We start from the raw sequence: 15,922 nt of genomic DNA, 5'->3' as shown, positions 1-15,922 counted from the left end.
AGTTTTGGGGTTTTATGGAAGCTTCATCTCTTAGCTCCATTTTCAAGCCTTCTCCCTTCTCAAGAGAATGAGGGGTAGGGTGGGCACCTGAAAATTCAAGGCTCCTGTTCATGGTCTTTCTGGTGACCAGTCCCCATCCAGGAGCCATCAAGGTGCCCACCCAGAGTCATCTCATTAGAACCACAGACACTTCCATCACCCAGGAAACTATAAGGGTTTCAGCTTTGTCAGGAACAGAGGTCAAAGACCAATATTAAAACAAGAGATGCTTCTAGTGTTATCACTTAGGTAATTACAAGGGTTTTAGGAGCTGTCTCTGGAACCAGGGACAAAGACCAAGATACCTTTTCTATTATCTCAGATATTTGTAGTTTAAATCTAACAAGCCCATCCCTTAGGAGTCTAAGACCATCTATCATACATATCCCAGGTACCTGCTGCTATTTCCCCTGCCTCCATTCACAGCACACACACTTCTCCAAATAGCCAAGTCTTTCATTTTCCCCCCATGGATATGGTTATCTCTTTCAGAGTAGCTATAGACCTGAGCAACTTCCTTTAAGTATGGTGCCCAAATAGAAAAATATTCCAGGTATGAAACAGATAAGGGCTTTCATTAACTACCTCTTTCATTCTATATCCTACCACCTGGAAGATTAAAGTACTATAAAGAACTTGGACTTTGAAACACAGGGCCCAAGTTTTATTAGTGGTCATATTGGCTGAAATGTTAAGCAAGTTATTAAATACCTCTGGGACTTTTTTTAAAAATTGACATTAGAGAGGAAGCTCAGGGGAGAGACATCAATCTGTTGCCTCCTGTACACTCACTGGCTAGGGATCAAACGCATAATCTAGGTACATGCCCTGAACTGAAAATGAACCCATATCCTTTTGGTGAACAGGACAATGCTTCAAACTGAGCCACACTGGCCAGGGCCCTCTGGGCCTATTTTTGTCATCTATAAAGAGTGTTTTATCCTCTCTCCCACAGGTATGCTATGAGAAATAGTTTGTACGTGCTTAATATAGTGGACTTCAGTAAGGGGTAACTAACATGAACAGTGTAAGTTAAGACCATCTCTTAGTAGTCATACTATTTGTTCTTACTCAACTGTTACTGTGTATGGTCAGGGTTCAGAGAACAGAACTTACTCTGGCTAGTTCAGCAGAAATAATTTATACCACAACCCAGTACACACATAAATATGTAATTCAGTCTTCATAGTATTTACCCACCTGACAAGTGTCGTTGTTTTTCTATTCAGTTTTTCAAAATGCTAGTTACGACCCACTGTGCTCATGTCATGACTCACTAATGAATAGCGACCCACAGATGGAAACCACTACATTGTAGGGTATTAAATGGACTAGAACCACTGCATGAGCAGCGACACTCTAGCCTGTGCTTCCAGGACCTGGGTGGCCAGAGAGCTGCCAGCTCCGGCAGTCTGCTGTGTGACACCCCACACACACACAAAAACGATGCGTCGGAGTCCACACTTTGTACCTGGTGCAAAGGGGTCTGGGAAATAGAATATAGGAAGCACATCTAGAAGTCTGCAGATGTTAATCAAACAAATCTACAGAAATGAAATGCTGCTTAAACATATTTAAACAAGAGTACATGGGTTGAACTAAGCATACATCATTATATTTAGTTTATTCTGATTAAATTCAATATTTCCTTGGGTACAGCCTATTATTGCTACTGCAGTGAGGGAAACCAATATACTAACTACAACTCATACAATTTACTTGATGAAACAAAATTTGGAGAAACCAACTGGAAATTTCCAAGTTACATTTCCTTTCACACATACTCTACCCAGTCAACCTGGGGTCTACCAAAAGGAGGATTAAAAAAGCAACAACACTAAAAATAGAAAAATAAACCGATGATTCCCTTCTTCCCACTCCCACAAAGAAATATTAAAAGTTTAGACTCTCTGCCTCTCTCTCCATACACACACACACACACACACACAGTTTTTAGACCAATAAAGAGAACAAGGAATAACTTTTTTTATTATATTTTAGTTCAGTTTACATAATAATTTGTATCTGTGAAAGAATTCAAATTTATTGAATAAAAGGCTTTGCTTATGATTTATAAAACAAATCGAAGAATAAGTTGTTGAATGGGTAGCATTTAGTTAATTAAATAATACAGTTCTGGGGATCTAAATTGCTGTATGTTTGATTGAAAAAAAAACAAAAAACTATTAAGTTACCATGAATATTTGTACAACAACAAATGTAGAAAAACATAAAAAAGTTCAATGTGATCCCAACAGAGTACCCTTTTCCTTGATCATGAGAGAACCAAGTATTTTTAGAATCTAAAGCTGTTAAGTTTACAGAAGTATAAAACACCAAACAAAAAACTCTTTATTTCTCATTTTCTATTCTTGGCATAAATTTTAATTTTTTCCAGTAGAACCAAAACCTCCTGAACCCCTTTCAGTGTCATCCAAAACCTGAAAAGATAAAAGGTGGTAAGCCATCTGGTTAATTTCAGATCTTCTCAGTTCTCCCCAGCTCCTCATTAATAAGACTTTCATTTCTGCTATTCCATCTTTTAAAAAGATTACAGAAAACAAAATTAAATTTTAAGAAAGCTCCATAAATTTAAATATTGAGTAATTTTCAAAAAAAGCTAAGGAAATAGAATTTCACAGTATATTTAAATGATTTATTATCCAATATAATGCTATATGATAGCCATAAAAATCATTAAGAAATTCTAAAGCTAAGATTTTAATTTTGCTTAAAAATGGGACTAGTCATTTATGCTATTTACTAGTAGTTACAGATAGCATAATTAAATCTCACAATTTTAATTTCCTTCACTGATCATTCATCCCCTACTCAGTTTTTATGATACTTACTTGAACTTCCTCTATTTCTGGATAAAAAATCCGTTCACAAATGAGCTGTGCAATTCGGTCACCCTTTTTTACTTCAAAGAAAAAAACAAAAACAAAAGTGCATTACTAATCTTTTATTAATGCATTCTCTGTACTCTGCCTTATACAATGAGAACTATAGCATGTGTTATTTAGATGTACAAACTTGGAAAACTCACTGCATCTATGTGACCATATGTATTTAACATACCTTCGAATTTTTCTTTGCCAAAATTAAACAGTACAACACCAAGATTTCCTCTATAATCTTCATCTATAACACCAGCTGGAGAAAAGAAAAATAATGTTAACTTGTTTTATGCTACCAAAACACTAAGAGTGTATAATGACCTCAAAATCACTCTTACGTGGCTCTGAGATTTTTAAATATTTTTAAAAATTAATTTTTAGAGAGAAAGGGAGAGGGAGGTAGAAACATTGATGAGAGGGAAATATTGATCAGCTGCCTACTGCACAGCCCCCTGGTAGGGTATTGAGCCTGCAACCTGGGTTTTTACCCTGACTGCAAATCGAACCAGTGACCTCTCTTGGTGCCTGGGTCAACGCTCAACCACTGGGCTTCACCAGCTGGGCATGGCTCTGCGATTTTTATACAACTGAGTAAGCATTTGGTAACTATGTAAAGCATCAAAATTAAGAAATATTACTAATATGCAAATAAGAATTTAGAAGGTGTCCTTCATTTTCCAACCGGTTACCCTTATAAATGGTGACAGTCTCCTACTCTAAACTGGGAGCAGGCACTTCGCAACTCAGACAGGTCGTCCTGAATTGCTCTCCAAACCCACTGTCTATCCGCTGCACACCTGCCAAAAAAGACCAGGAGAAAATTATGATTTGGATTTTAAAGGCTTTTCCTGGTGGCAGCTTCCTACTAATCTCCACATCAAAATATGATTGAGTCATAAATAAAAATGTCAGAAAGCCTGAAGATCGGCAGTGGAGTAAGTCAATGCTGACATCGTTAAGCAGCCATCTACCAAAATATCAGCACATTTCATTTTTATAATAAAAATGGAGCTGAACCTTTTAATTTAAGCCACCACCTTTTCTTAGAGAGTGATCTCTCAGAAGACATTAGCACATTAGCTTAATAACAAGCACACTTTTACTCAGAATCCTGTGTAATTAGTACCTGTTTGAGACGATAAACACAAGAACAAGAGAAATGTAAGCCAGGGCCCAGCTTTGGCTCAGAGAAGTCCATTTACCAGACTCGTTAGCACTTATCTCTGAGCCAGGAATTTAAAATGTTTCCATAAACACAGCATAGATAATATAGGTGGCACCAGGCCTTTTCATTTCCTTTTTTTAACATTGAAACTTAATTCACAATTCAACAATTTTTAATGTATTCAGAGTTGTACAACCATCGCCATAATCAATTTCAGAATATTTTCATTAGCCCAAAAGAAACCCTCTATCTACTAGCAGTCTCTCCAATCTCCCCTCCACTCCTACCAATTTCCTTTATACCTGCTAATTCTTTACCCTTGGTTTGTAAAATGCTGGATAGAATTCATGTAAAACTAATCCAATGCAGGTCCATGTAATGTCTATCTATTAACACCTACCTTCTAAAAAAAAACAAAACCCTCTTATCAAAGGAAAAAAGGAAATTAAAGTAATCAGGAACTTAGCTCCATGGGTACCAATGCTGTTTGGCAGGCTTCATTATTTAAAGGTCAACTGAAAAAAAACTTTTTTTTAGAACAAGGGTAAGCATTTCCTTTCAATTTTCTGAGATTGGGGCCGGGGGGGGGGGGGGGGAGTAAATAATAATAAAAAGAAAAGTTCCACCATAGGAAAAAAAAAACAAAACTCAGAAAAACCAACATTTTAGATTTTTCCAGTGGATCCCAGTAGAAGTTTAAATTAACCCCTGTACTTCATGAATGAATTACTAGGGATGTGAAATTAAATTTAAGTATTTCTTAAAACAGTTTTCCTTTCTACTTATACAGCAATGACCAATTCAAAGAATACTGAAGCCTAATTTCTTTCCCCATTACCAGCTGACCATTAAATTTGTCCTTAATATTTATTGCTATAATTAAGACAAAGATGGGACCAACTCTTTCCTTGAGATCTCTATGCAGAGAATTTTGGCTGCAGGAACAATGTAGATGAGATTTAATGCAGAAAGCCCTCAGCAGGACATGCTATCCATGGCCTGCAGATGACCACCAAAGGCAATGGAATCCCATACTACAAGGCTTGGAGTACAGACTAGGACTCATTTATCTAGAATGTGTGAGATAAGACAATGTGGAATGACTTCTGAATTCTTTTGTTCCTATTTTACCAGAACATTTTTAGATTACCCAAAAAGAACAGACACAAATAAAGTAAAAGCTAATTATGTTCCCCTGCCCTCCCTCAGGTAGCCAATGCTACAGTAATATATTTTATACATTACTTTCTTTTTTGCCACACAGACATTCTTTGAGACTAATATGCATAAATCTTAGTCATTCTTTTTAAATCTAAGATACACAGGACCATTATTTGTATGTACCTCTTACATATTATCACACATCCAGGTTATTTTCACACTTTTGCTACAACACACAGAGCAGCCCTGTACATATGTCCTTGTGTATTACTGCTTTTTATCCTCATCAAATAATTTCCAAAAAGCACTTTTCTGGGTCAAAGGGTGTGTACATTGTAAATTTTAGTGGACAATTTGCAAAAAAGGTGTAGCACTTCAAACTTCCATCAACAGTATTTAAGAAGGCCCATTTCCAAAGTCTGTGCAGTACCAGAGGTAGCAATCTTTTTAATTCCAGCCAACGTGATGAGAAAGAAATGGTATTTCATGGCATTACTTTGCGTTTCCCTGGTGGCTAGCAAGGCTGGACTTTTCCTCCTCCATTCGATTGCTGCGCACTTGCATGTCCTCTTCTATATTTTGTTTAATTTTTTTTTTCTGATCTCTTTGGGTATTTAACTCTTTTGCATATGACTTAAGTATTTATTTTTTTAGTCTATGCTATCTTCTAAGATACAAAAACACTCCCTTTGTGTAAAGGCCTTTGCTATCTATCTATAAAGTTGTTTTAAATTCTGCAATGCCAAGTAATCCACCAAGATTTTATGCTCAGCATACAGACATGGGAAAAGCCTTCAACTAACTAAAAGAAATGAAGTTGTTTGAAGTCAATTAAAATGTATGGCAGGGGAAAAATGCTCTCAATTAAATTTATTTTTTAGCATGAGTGCCAAAAGTGTATATATATATATATATATATATATATATATATATATATATATATATATATAAAAAGTTCCAAGTCCACTTATCACTCAAAGGCAATTTGACCTTCAAGAAAAACCCATATAGTAAGGGACATTAGTTACATCAGGGACATGTCTCTTCATGAGAAAGCAGCAAGCATTTTGAAGTTATCACTGGAAAAATCATGCATTGGAACTGGCAGAGTGATTAACTGACTTCAGGCAACGTTTTACTCTGTCAAGACTTTGGCATGTCGTTTGTTGGAAACCTTTAGTGAAAACTATCCACACCTACCAGATGCGAGTTCTGAACAGAATCCTGCATACTCAACTTTTCCCTTTGACCCTTATTTACAGCCTGGGATTTCTAACAACATCTCTCCTCTGAAATAAAAACTGTGGCCAACTGTGATAAACCTGTGCCTAAGAGACATTTTTAAGATACTTTGCATCCAAGAACACACCACAGTATGACTTTATAAATAATACCAAATCAATCACCAGGCAAACCAACTTTCCATTTCCTTTACATGAATTTTTTTCAGAAGATTTGCTTTCAACAGAGCAAAAATTAGTAACAAAGTTTCCACATAAAAAAAAAAAATCTGTGAAGTCCCTAGGGCAGTCAGTGGTCGGCAAACTCATTAGTCAACAGAGCGGCAAACCGCAGCTTGAGAGCCGCAGTTTGCTGACCACTGCCCTAGGGCACAGGAAATACAACTTCCAGGATCCGAGTCAAATAGTATTAGAGTTACATACATTAGCATTTAATCCTCCAACCCTTCACAGGTGTGCACACTAATTTTCATTGTTGTTTCTCCAAAGCCCATGTGCCTTTCCCAACCCTTTGAAATTTCTTTTTAAATATACACAATTTTTCATATCCTTAATTTATAGTCCTAAATTACCATACTTGACCTTGTACAAGTATATTTGAAAATCACGTATAACTGAGCCCAGGTAATTAATCCTCAAGGCGGTCCATCCCTGTTGTGTCAAACTCAGCTTCTCTTAGGAACTACTTTTGGGCTCCTGTCTTGCCCCACAGCACCACCTAGTGACACCATGGGGAGACTAAGGGGCAGGCAGGAGATAGTTCAGGGACAGGCCACAACCATGCAGTGTATGTGACGATGAGCTAACTCAGTACAGATTATGGCTGGTGGTGGATGGGCAGGGTGATCAACAGCATTAAATGGTGCTGGAAAGAACAAGTGGAGTGAAATCATATGGATGGAGATTCCAGGTTTTAATGTGTCTACTTGGACTCATCTTTGAGCCAGTTTTCTCATCTGTCAAAAGTAGCTACAGCATGTTAGTGAAGCATTCGCTACTATCAATGGGGATAAGGAAGGGTCAGGACATAACCCTGTCAATGGGGCTGTCACCAGTAATGAGATCCAAGTAAGGGAGGCATATCAGGAAGGTGAGAATTTCCGTTCAGTAAAGGGCGGTTAGAGGTGGCCAGCAGAGGAGACTAAGGCTCCCTCATGAAAGGGGCCTGGTGAGGAAGTTGTTGACTTTGGGAGACATTGAGTAAGGCTTTGTTATAAGGGAATAGGAGCCATGGAGGACTTGCTCAGCAAGAAATCCTAACAGGCCCAGCTGGTGTGGCTCAGTGGTTGAGCATCAACCTATGAACCAGGAGGTCAGGGTTTGATTCCCTGCCAGGGCACATGCCCGGGCTTTGGGCTCGATCCCCAGTGGGGGGCATGAAGGAGGCAGCCGATCAAAGATTCTCTCTCATCACTGATGTTTCTCTCTCTCCCTCCCTCTCTGTAATCAATAAAAATACATCATTAAAAAAAAAAAAAGAAATCAAGACAGGAAAGGACAGTGTCTTCTCTCTTGACTTTAGGGAAAGATTCTCTTTTTATATTTTGCCAAACATGGATACCTCTCTTAAGGAGGTAAGAAAAATCTTACTACAATATAGACCTGCATTTTCTAGAACCTTTTGCTTAAGTGACATAAAAGCTTTTCCTTCTCTTATAATAACAAAATTTCTTCTATGAATGGAGTCATTTTTGGACTAAATGCAGATTAACACTAAACCAAGGCAATAATCCTATCTGTCAGAGTGTCTAGTTAGCTTAGTAGTAAAATAACATGCATTTCACATAATGGTCATTTAAAAATTAAACATATTCAAATAGCATTTATAACTATCATGATTGTGTTATTCAGAGATTGAAATTTCTAAAAGGCAAGACACAACAGAAAACATTTCCTTTTCTTGAAATAAAATAAAAATAAAATGTGGCATTAGATTACTTCCTCCTAATAAGCAAATGCAAAGTAAATACTTGGAAATAATTACAGAATAAAAATGTAAATACAATACCTCCTACGTCTATAAAGTGTTTTGCAGCCAAGCCGGAACGTGGAGCTAAAAAAACAAAAAAAGGAGAAATTGGCTATTTTAAGAGGGAAGGGCAATTACTTGATATAACTGACACAATTTAGGCATGTTATTACTCTTATTTCCTATCATTGATATCTTCATCTTCGCTTTACTTACTACTCTGTATTACCAAAGTAGAAAAGAATAGTTTAGAAAAATCTGACAAGGTCTAATTTGAAGCCCAACTTAAGCCAGTCCATACACGTTCAGTCAATGGAGGACTAGGGTGGTGCAGCCATGGACTACTAGAATGAACGGAAAGGTGAGCGAGTGGGACAACCCTAGACAACTCTGAAGCAGGGCCACAATGGGAGGACTGTAGCTGGCAGGGGCACAGAACTGAGGAAAAGGACTTTTGTTTTAAAATGGGAGTTCTGAGCATGTTGCAATGTAGACGGGAAGAAGGGGGTATGGGAGAGGAAGAGGGAGAGACGGGGAGAGTCATAAACCTAATCAAAGAGTAGCAGAGCCCAGTCTAGAACTTGGGGCTCCAACTCATGATACAGATGCCAAAAGACATGTCTGTATGTAACAAGTGAACCAGAGTAAAAGGCTTAATGTCAGTTGAAAAAATGCCAAAAATTAAACCTTAGAAACTCAATTTACTATGCTTTTTATTCTTACTATGCCTTTTATACTTAAAAATAAAATATAAAAAGCGGGGGGGCGGAGGAGGAATCAACCAAAAAACTTGTATGCACATATGCATAACCCATGGACACATACGATAAGGTGGTAAATGCCTGGAGTGGGGCATTAGCAGGTCTCATGGCCAGATAATGACTCTTGCTATCACCTCCCACCTCAACCCTGGGAGAGAAGGGTGGGTCACAGTTCCACTTGCTCCTTTAGGTTTACTCTGAAGTTAGTCAGGAAGTAATTATGCTCTTGAAAAGAAGTTTTAAACTCTCCAGTGACAACTGAATCACTCTAGGAAAGTCAAACCTGAGAACTTGCACTCCATTTTGTCCTAGCTCCTCCCTCTGTGAGGCGTTTCCCTCACTGAAGGTGTTTCCCTAACACACTTCAAGGGGGCAAACCCAAAAGGGAAAAGGCTAAGTGGCCTGACATATTCTGGGACTAACAGGTTTTAGAAGTTCCACTCTCATGATATAAAATGGCATGTGCCATTATCCTGAGCAGGCCTCTATTTTCTTAAATAACAAATATTAGCCATTCTCATCACCATCTTCACAAAGAAATCTTGACTTGACATGCAATCTGGTTTTTGAAGGAGGAGTTGGTGGTAACCCTGGAAAAAGTGCCAGTTAAAAATCACCTATTTTTTTCAGTTTTTCTCACAGTGAGAACCTCTTGGGCCAATGTGAGCCTTCTAAGAGCTAAAGTAAGGAATCGAAAAAATGGCAAAGAGATAAAAGGCAAAAGCAGATATAGGCATACCTTGTTTATTGTGCTTCATAGATATATTTTTTACAAATTGAAGGACCCTCCATTAGCAGAGAGATTACAATTTGCTGAAGGCTTAGATGATTAGCATTTTTTAAGCAATAAAGTATTTTTAAATTAAGGTATGTACATTTTTAGACATAATGCTATTGTATACTTAATAGATTACAAAAGAGTGTAAACATTAACTTTTATATGAACTAGAAAACCCAAAAAAAATCACATGACTTGCTTTATTGTGATATTTGCTTCATTGCAGTGCTTTGAAACGGAACTGGAATATCTCCAAAGTATAATTATGTAAATGAAAGTTTTCAAATGGCTACATTTGCCATAACAGTTGGCACTTCCTTATTTTAGGACTCAGGCCAAGAAATATCCCTTCCCTCATTTATACCCCAGATAAAACTAAGATGAAGGAACATATCACAAAAACATCTTGAGTCACTTACCTACTCTTCCATAGCATCCAGAAGGAAGAGCTATCTGAATGTCGGTTTTCACAAGGGTTTTCTCCATGGGTGGTATTGTATAATCATAGGCACTAGAAAGATATTGAAAAAACAAAAACAAATCACTGGTATTTAGATGTAGTGATTTTTTTTCTGGTGAAAGAGGTGACAATATATAAATGTATTCTCCCCTGAACAAAATTTGGTTGGGATATTGAGGTAATGATTTAGCAGGAGGGGACAGAAAAGATGAACTTTTAAAAAGTGTGTGCTTTTCTAAGGTGGTATGAAAAGACGATAAAGAGAGAACCAGGGAAGGAGGGTAAATAATAGCTAACTTTTATAAAGCCCTTACTATGCCCCAGGCACAGTTCTGTTTTTTATAACTCATACTAGTGGCCCGTTGCAGGAAGATTCCTGCAATAGGGCTTCCTGCTGCGCTCTCCCCAGCCCCGCCTGCTTCCCTTCCTTCTCCGCAGCTTCGCTCCCTTCTGCAGCGCTTGGCTTCTTTCTATGCTGTCTTGATATGCAAATAAACCGCCATCTTGGTTGGGTTAATTTGCATACTCACCCTGATTGGCTGATGGGCGTGGCTTGGGCATAGTGAAGGTGCGGTCAATTTGCATATTACTCTTTTACTTGGTAGGAATTAGTCTCACAACAATCCTCTAAGGCAGTGGTTCTCAACCTTTCTAATGCCACAACCCTTTAACCTTTTGCACTCGGATGTCGAATGTGACTCGACACGGTTAGCATTAGAATAAAGGAATCGAGAAAAAAGCGAGTGCAAAGGGTTAATACAGTTCCTCATGTTGTGGTGACCCCCAACCATAAAATTATTTTCGTTGCTACTTCATAACTGTAATTTTGCTACTGTTAATGAATCATAATGTAAATATCTGTGTTTTCCGATGGTCTTAGGCTCTACAGCAGCGGTTCTCAACCTGTGGGTCGCGACCTGTGGGTCACCTAAGACCATTGGAAAACACAGCTATTTACATTACGATTCATAAGAGTAGCAAAATTACAGTTATGAAGTAGCAACGAAAATAATTTTATGGTTGGGGGTCACCACAACATGAGGAACTGTATTAAAGGGTCGCGGCATTAGAAAGGTTGAGAACCACTGCTCTAAAGGATCATGGAAAACATGCAGAGAAGGAAAGGGGGAAATGAGTGGGCCACCTAACTGGGGAGAGCTGGTTGCATCTGTTCTGCTGGTCTTGGTGGGTTAGCAAGCACACCCAGCTGTGGCCATGACCTTTCATCAGCTGAGGGAGAGAGCTGACCACTGTGACCAGCCCTGGAGAAACGCACCGCTGAGCAACTGATTCTCCAAGGTCCACCCTGCAAGTGCTGCTGCTGTTGTTTTTACTGTAGCCCCTTCTTTGATAGAAATTTAAAAATAAGCAGAACTGGAAGTTACTTTGAAGACCTTCATTAAGACAGGTAAAGCGGTAGTGTATTTTTACTTTCTTCAATGAAATTTGCTCTCTTCAAATAGTTAAACACTAATTTATTAAAGAGATCCACGTCTATTTCAGTATATAAAGATGCTCAAAGTACCTTAAATCGGTCTCTTCTTAGATTCAGAACAGTGCCCAGACATGGTAGTCAAACTACATGTTGTTATACTTATTTCTATTCATGAAAACTAAGGGGCTGAACTATAGTCCCTTTCAGCTACAACAGTCTATACTTCACCTTTCTTTTTCTTTCTCTTCGCCCTTACTATCATGACAGTTCTCCTCTTCTCTTGTACTTACTTATGACTTAGACCATAGTTCTCAGGTTAGAATTACCTGGAATGCTTTAAAATACATCCTAAGGCTCAGACCACTCCCTATCTCCAATATCCCTTTTTATTTACCTTAATGGTCCTAAGAAGTGGGCACAGAAGTCCAGTGAAAAAAGGCACTTAATTCAGGGTCAAAAATGCTCTTACATTCAAGCCTTTGGATTAATCAATTCATCTCCTTACAAATCCCTCACCTGTAAAACGTAACACTCACCTATTCAGACTGTTATGAGGATTTAAAAAATATAAAGTTTTTAGTATAGGTAAAAAGTACACAAGTGAAAAGGTGGGAGTATAACTAACATTTCTGCTTTTTTTTTTTTTAAATATATCTTATTGATTTTTTACAGAGAGGAAGGGAGAGGGATAGAGAGCTAGAAACATCGATGAGAGAGAAACATCGATCAGCTGCCTCCAGCACACCCCGTACAGGGGATGTGCCCGCAACCAAGGTACATGCCCTTGACCGGAATCGAACCTGGGACCTTTCAGTCCGCAGGCCGACGCTCTATCCACTGAGCCAAACCGGTCTCGGCACATTTCTGCTTTTCATATTCAAGCGCTTTGTGAAATCTCCAGTCCTGGGGGCAAACTTAAATATGAACCCATGGAGAAATTTTTTAACTCTTTACACAAAAGCAGCCTTCATTAATCCTGCCTAGGTGTTTTCATACTAAGCACCTCGGCTCCACCCTGGCTTTTCCTTCTATTATGCACAGCATCATGGCTCAGGCCTTGAAGGGCACGGTGTGCCTTACACATCTCTACCTTCCGCTCGGAGAGGATGCAATAAATGTTGCAAAACAACGCCTCGGAGAACATTTCATGTTGCAAAATAACGCCTCAGAGCACATTTATCTACTATTCTACACTCTTGGCCCAAATCCCTGTTAAATTCAGGTTAAAGAGGAAAGCTAAAATTTTCAACATAAAAAGTCAGAAACGGTACATATAAGCAAAAAACGTTTGTCTCTGTAATCTTTCAAATGGAAGTTTCAAGCTGTAGCAGCAGAATGTAAGCTCACGTGACAGAAAGCTCTAAAATTCGGGAATTAGCCTTCTTTGCCGGGGGGGGCAGCGAAGGAAGGGACAGAAGGCGGCCTTCCCAGGCTCCCCGCCGGGCGACCTCCTGCGGGGCGCGGGGCGCGGGGCGCGGGGCGCGGGGCGCGGGGCGCGGGGCGCGGGGCGCGGGGCGCGGGGCGCGGGGCGCGGGGCGCGGGGCGCGGGGCGCGGGGCGGGCGGCCCGCACTCACCTGTACAGGTCGTAGCCCGCGGCGCGCGCGGACCCCTTGGTGGGGGCGGTGGCGTGCTCCGAGAGCCGCACGAAGCGGAGCCGCAGGCCGCCCTCCTCCGCGGGCCGGGGCCGCTTGCTGGGGGAGACGGCGAGTGTGTCTTCGGAGCACGGCATGGCAGGGCGGACCGCGGGCGGAGGCGGGCGCAGGGGAACAAGAGGGAGCAGAATGAACCCAGCCGCCCGCAGCGCGCTCAAATTCTGAATTTCCCGCCAGCAACGCCCCGTCACGCCCCCTCCTCCTAGACGAGCCCAACGAAGGCCCGAGAGGGGAGCAGGGGTTCAAATTTGGGGCTGGAAACCCTTCTCCAAAAACAGATTTGGGATCGGAAACTATTGATCATTTTTAAACTTTCCAAACTTAGCACACGTGCCCAGTGCAGGGGGCGGCTTCGGTGGCCTCCCAGGCACACAACAGACCGCACGCCACCCCCCGGGGCGACCTGAATGGCCTCGCTCCCGCGCAAGGGGGCTGCGCGCCCTCCCCTTAAGGCGCCAAATCCCAGGACTTGCCCGGGCCCCGCCCGCCCGCCGCCCTCCACCCAGGCCCCGGGGCGGGCGCGGGGACCGCGGGCCCGGCTCCCTCTTCCCCACGCCTTAGGAAGCCCGGCCCCGACATTACTGGCGCCGCGACCTTCTCGGCTCAGGCTCCGAGCGCTGGACAGCGGCCCGGAGGCCCGGGGCGGCGCGGCGCCCGGCGGGGGGAGGCGGAGGGGCGGGCCTGGCCCACGGAGTCCCGCCGTCGCGGCGCCGGGCGGTGGACTGCGCGCGTCTTTAAACCCGGAGCGGAGCAAAGACGGAAGGAAACAGTAGCCGAGCCCGAGGCGCGGGCGGAGGGGAGTCATTTGCCGGAGCTACAGGCGCTGGTTGGCTCTTCCGCTCCCGCGGCGCCGCCAGGCCTGCAGCCTGAGCACCGTCCGGTAACGTGACCTCGGAAGCAGTACCCGCCGCCTCCGACGAGGGGCGCACGGAGGCGGTGCATCGCCGCTATCCGCCCGGCGTGGGCCGTGGTATCCGGGAACGTGGCACACCCTGCGTCTGGATCCGGCTGCTTCTGCCTCCCTCCTATTCTTGTTTTTTTTTTTCTTTTCCTTCGGGCCCCCTTTTTCTGAGACTATCCTGGAGTCCCTCTGCCCGGGCCCTGCCCGGCTGTTGACTCACCTGGGGCGGCGCCGCCCGCGGCCATGACTCCCCAGGTACTAGCCTCAGGGGCCGCCACAGCAGCCGGGCCGCCTCTCGTCGCTGGTGCGAGCCCCTGCGCTCAGTCCCGCGCCCCTGGCTGTGCGCAGAGAAGGGTGTTCGATTCCCTGACAACGCCGACTGCGCAGGTGTATTGTTACTCTTAAAGGGGGTCGGGGCAGAGTCTTAAGGATAACTGTAAGGACAGATCGGTTGAAATCCCAGCACTGTCCTGGTGACCCCACAGCTGCATGGAGCGCCCTCCCCCCAACCCCCAACCCGTGGCTGTGATTCAAAGATCTGGGCCACCTGGTACAACTTAGAGTGGGAATGAGCAAATCACTTTTCTGTATAATAGTAAATTGATTTTTCTTGCTTACAAATATCTCCAGTTATCTCTGGAACCAACGCAGAAATCTGAATACCTAATTGTAATGCACTTTGTCAGTATAAATACAAATTATAGTGACAGGGCAGGAGCAATTTTAGAAAAACGGCAAAAATGTCAGAGCATTGTTGGGGAAGGTTGGAGATTTTGGGGTGCCTTTCATTAATGGCGGTCCCCACCTTTTCAAGCTCCTTTAAATGCTGGAATTCCTCTGGATGAGGTTATGGGTTAGACTGTGTGCTCTCTCTTCCCATGGCTTTAAATATTGCCTCTACCCTCCGGACTCCCCAAATGTATACCTATAGCAATCAGATCTGGGCCATGCTGCTTCAGCCTCATCTAGAGCCATCATCCCGGATGCTCACCTCTGGTGGTGCTCAGGCCACCTGGCTTTTGAACAGTTTCTCCATGCACCAGACTTCCCTGCTTGGGAATCCATATGCATCCATCCATAGTCTGAGCTCCATGTGTTTCAATCATCTCAAAAAGGCCTTCCCTGACAACCTTACTAACTGGAATAGCTGCCCATTCTTCTCCATATCACCATTTTCTATCACAGTAATTAGTTTTTTGTTCTAAACATACCTCTTATTACTGCAATCTTTACTTCTTTTATATATTTACTAGGGGCCCAGTGCACGAATTCGTGCACGTTGAAAGGAACTGTGGGCCTCGAGGCTGCAGTGAGCACAGGGGTGGTTCTTGGCCCATCCTCTGCGCCCCTGCCCGGCCCCTCCCGCCATGGCCCCGCCCCCTGACTGCCGGCAGCCCCGCTCTCACCACCGCCGCCCCCATGCCTTGATGGCACCCGCTGATGGCGTGAAACCATTGGG

General features: G+C 42.4%; 1 protein-coding gene across 2 annotated transcripts; it reads right to left on the bottom strand.

The window, feature by feature from the left end:
- Positions 1-2,003: 2,003 nt before the first annotated feature.
- DUT (deoxyuridine triphosphatase) lies at positions 2,004-14,608 on the bottom strand. Of its 2 annotated transcripts, XM_079769251.1 has the most exons (7): positions 14,145-14,602; positions 13,485-13,623; positions 10,434-10,525; positions 8,515-8,559; positions 3,121-3,195; positions 2,892-2,962; positions 2,004-2,480 (listed from the first exon to the last, which is right to left on the bottom strand). In XM_079769251.1, the coding sequence occupies exons 1-7, from the start codon at positions 14,365-14,367 to the stop codon at positions 2,424-2,426; spliced, it is 702 nt and encodes a 233-aa protein (XP_079625377.1). In that variant the 5' UTR covers positions 14,368-14,602; the 3' UTR covers positions 2,004-2,423. The 2 variants fall into 2 exon arrangements, with proteins under 2 accessions (XP_079625377.1, XP_079625378.1); XM_079769252.1 differs by lacking the exons at positions 2,004-2,480; positions 2,892-2,962 and adding an exon at positions 3,629-3,736 and having other exon boundaries at positions 14,145-14,608.
- Positions 14,609-15,922: the final 1,314 nt, after the last annotated feature.

Source organism: Cnephaeus nilssonii (assembly GCF_951640355.1).
Source record: "Cnephaeus nilssonii genome assembly, chromosome: 4".
Classification (NCBI taxonomy): Eukaryota; Metazoa; Chordata; class Mammalia; order Chiroptera; family Vespertilionidae; genus Cnephaeus; species Cnephaeus nilssonii.
Note: the sequence above shows the minus strand (reverse complement) of the source record. Positions and strands in the feature narration are given on the sequence as shown.

What these genes read in the sequence shown, in the direction of transcription:
- DUT (XM_079769251.1), bottom strand. Translation starts at nt 14,367, where the DNA reads ATGACTCCCCTCCGCCCGCGCCTCGGGCTCGGCTACTGTTTCCTTCCG. An exon ending in TGGATGCTATGGAAGAGTAG is followed by an intron (nt 8,560 to 10,433) that starts GTAAGTGACTCA and finishes TTGTTTTTTTAG; the next exon opens with CTCCACGTTCCGGCTTGGCT. An exon ending in ACACTTTATAGACGTAGGAG is followed by an intron (nt 3,196 to 8,514) that starts GTATTGTATTTA and finishes TCTTTTCTCCAG; the next exon opens with CTGGTGTTATAGATGAAGAT.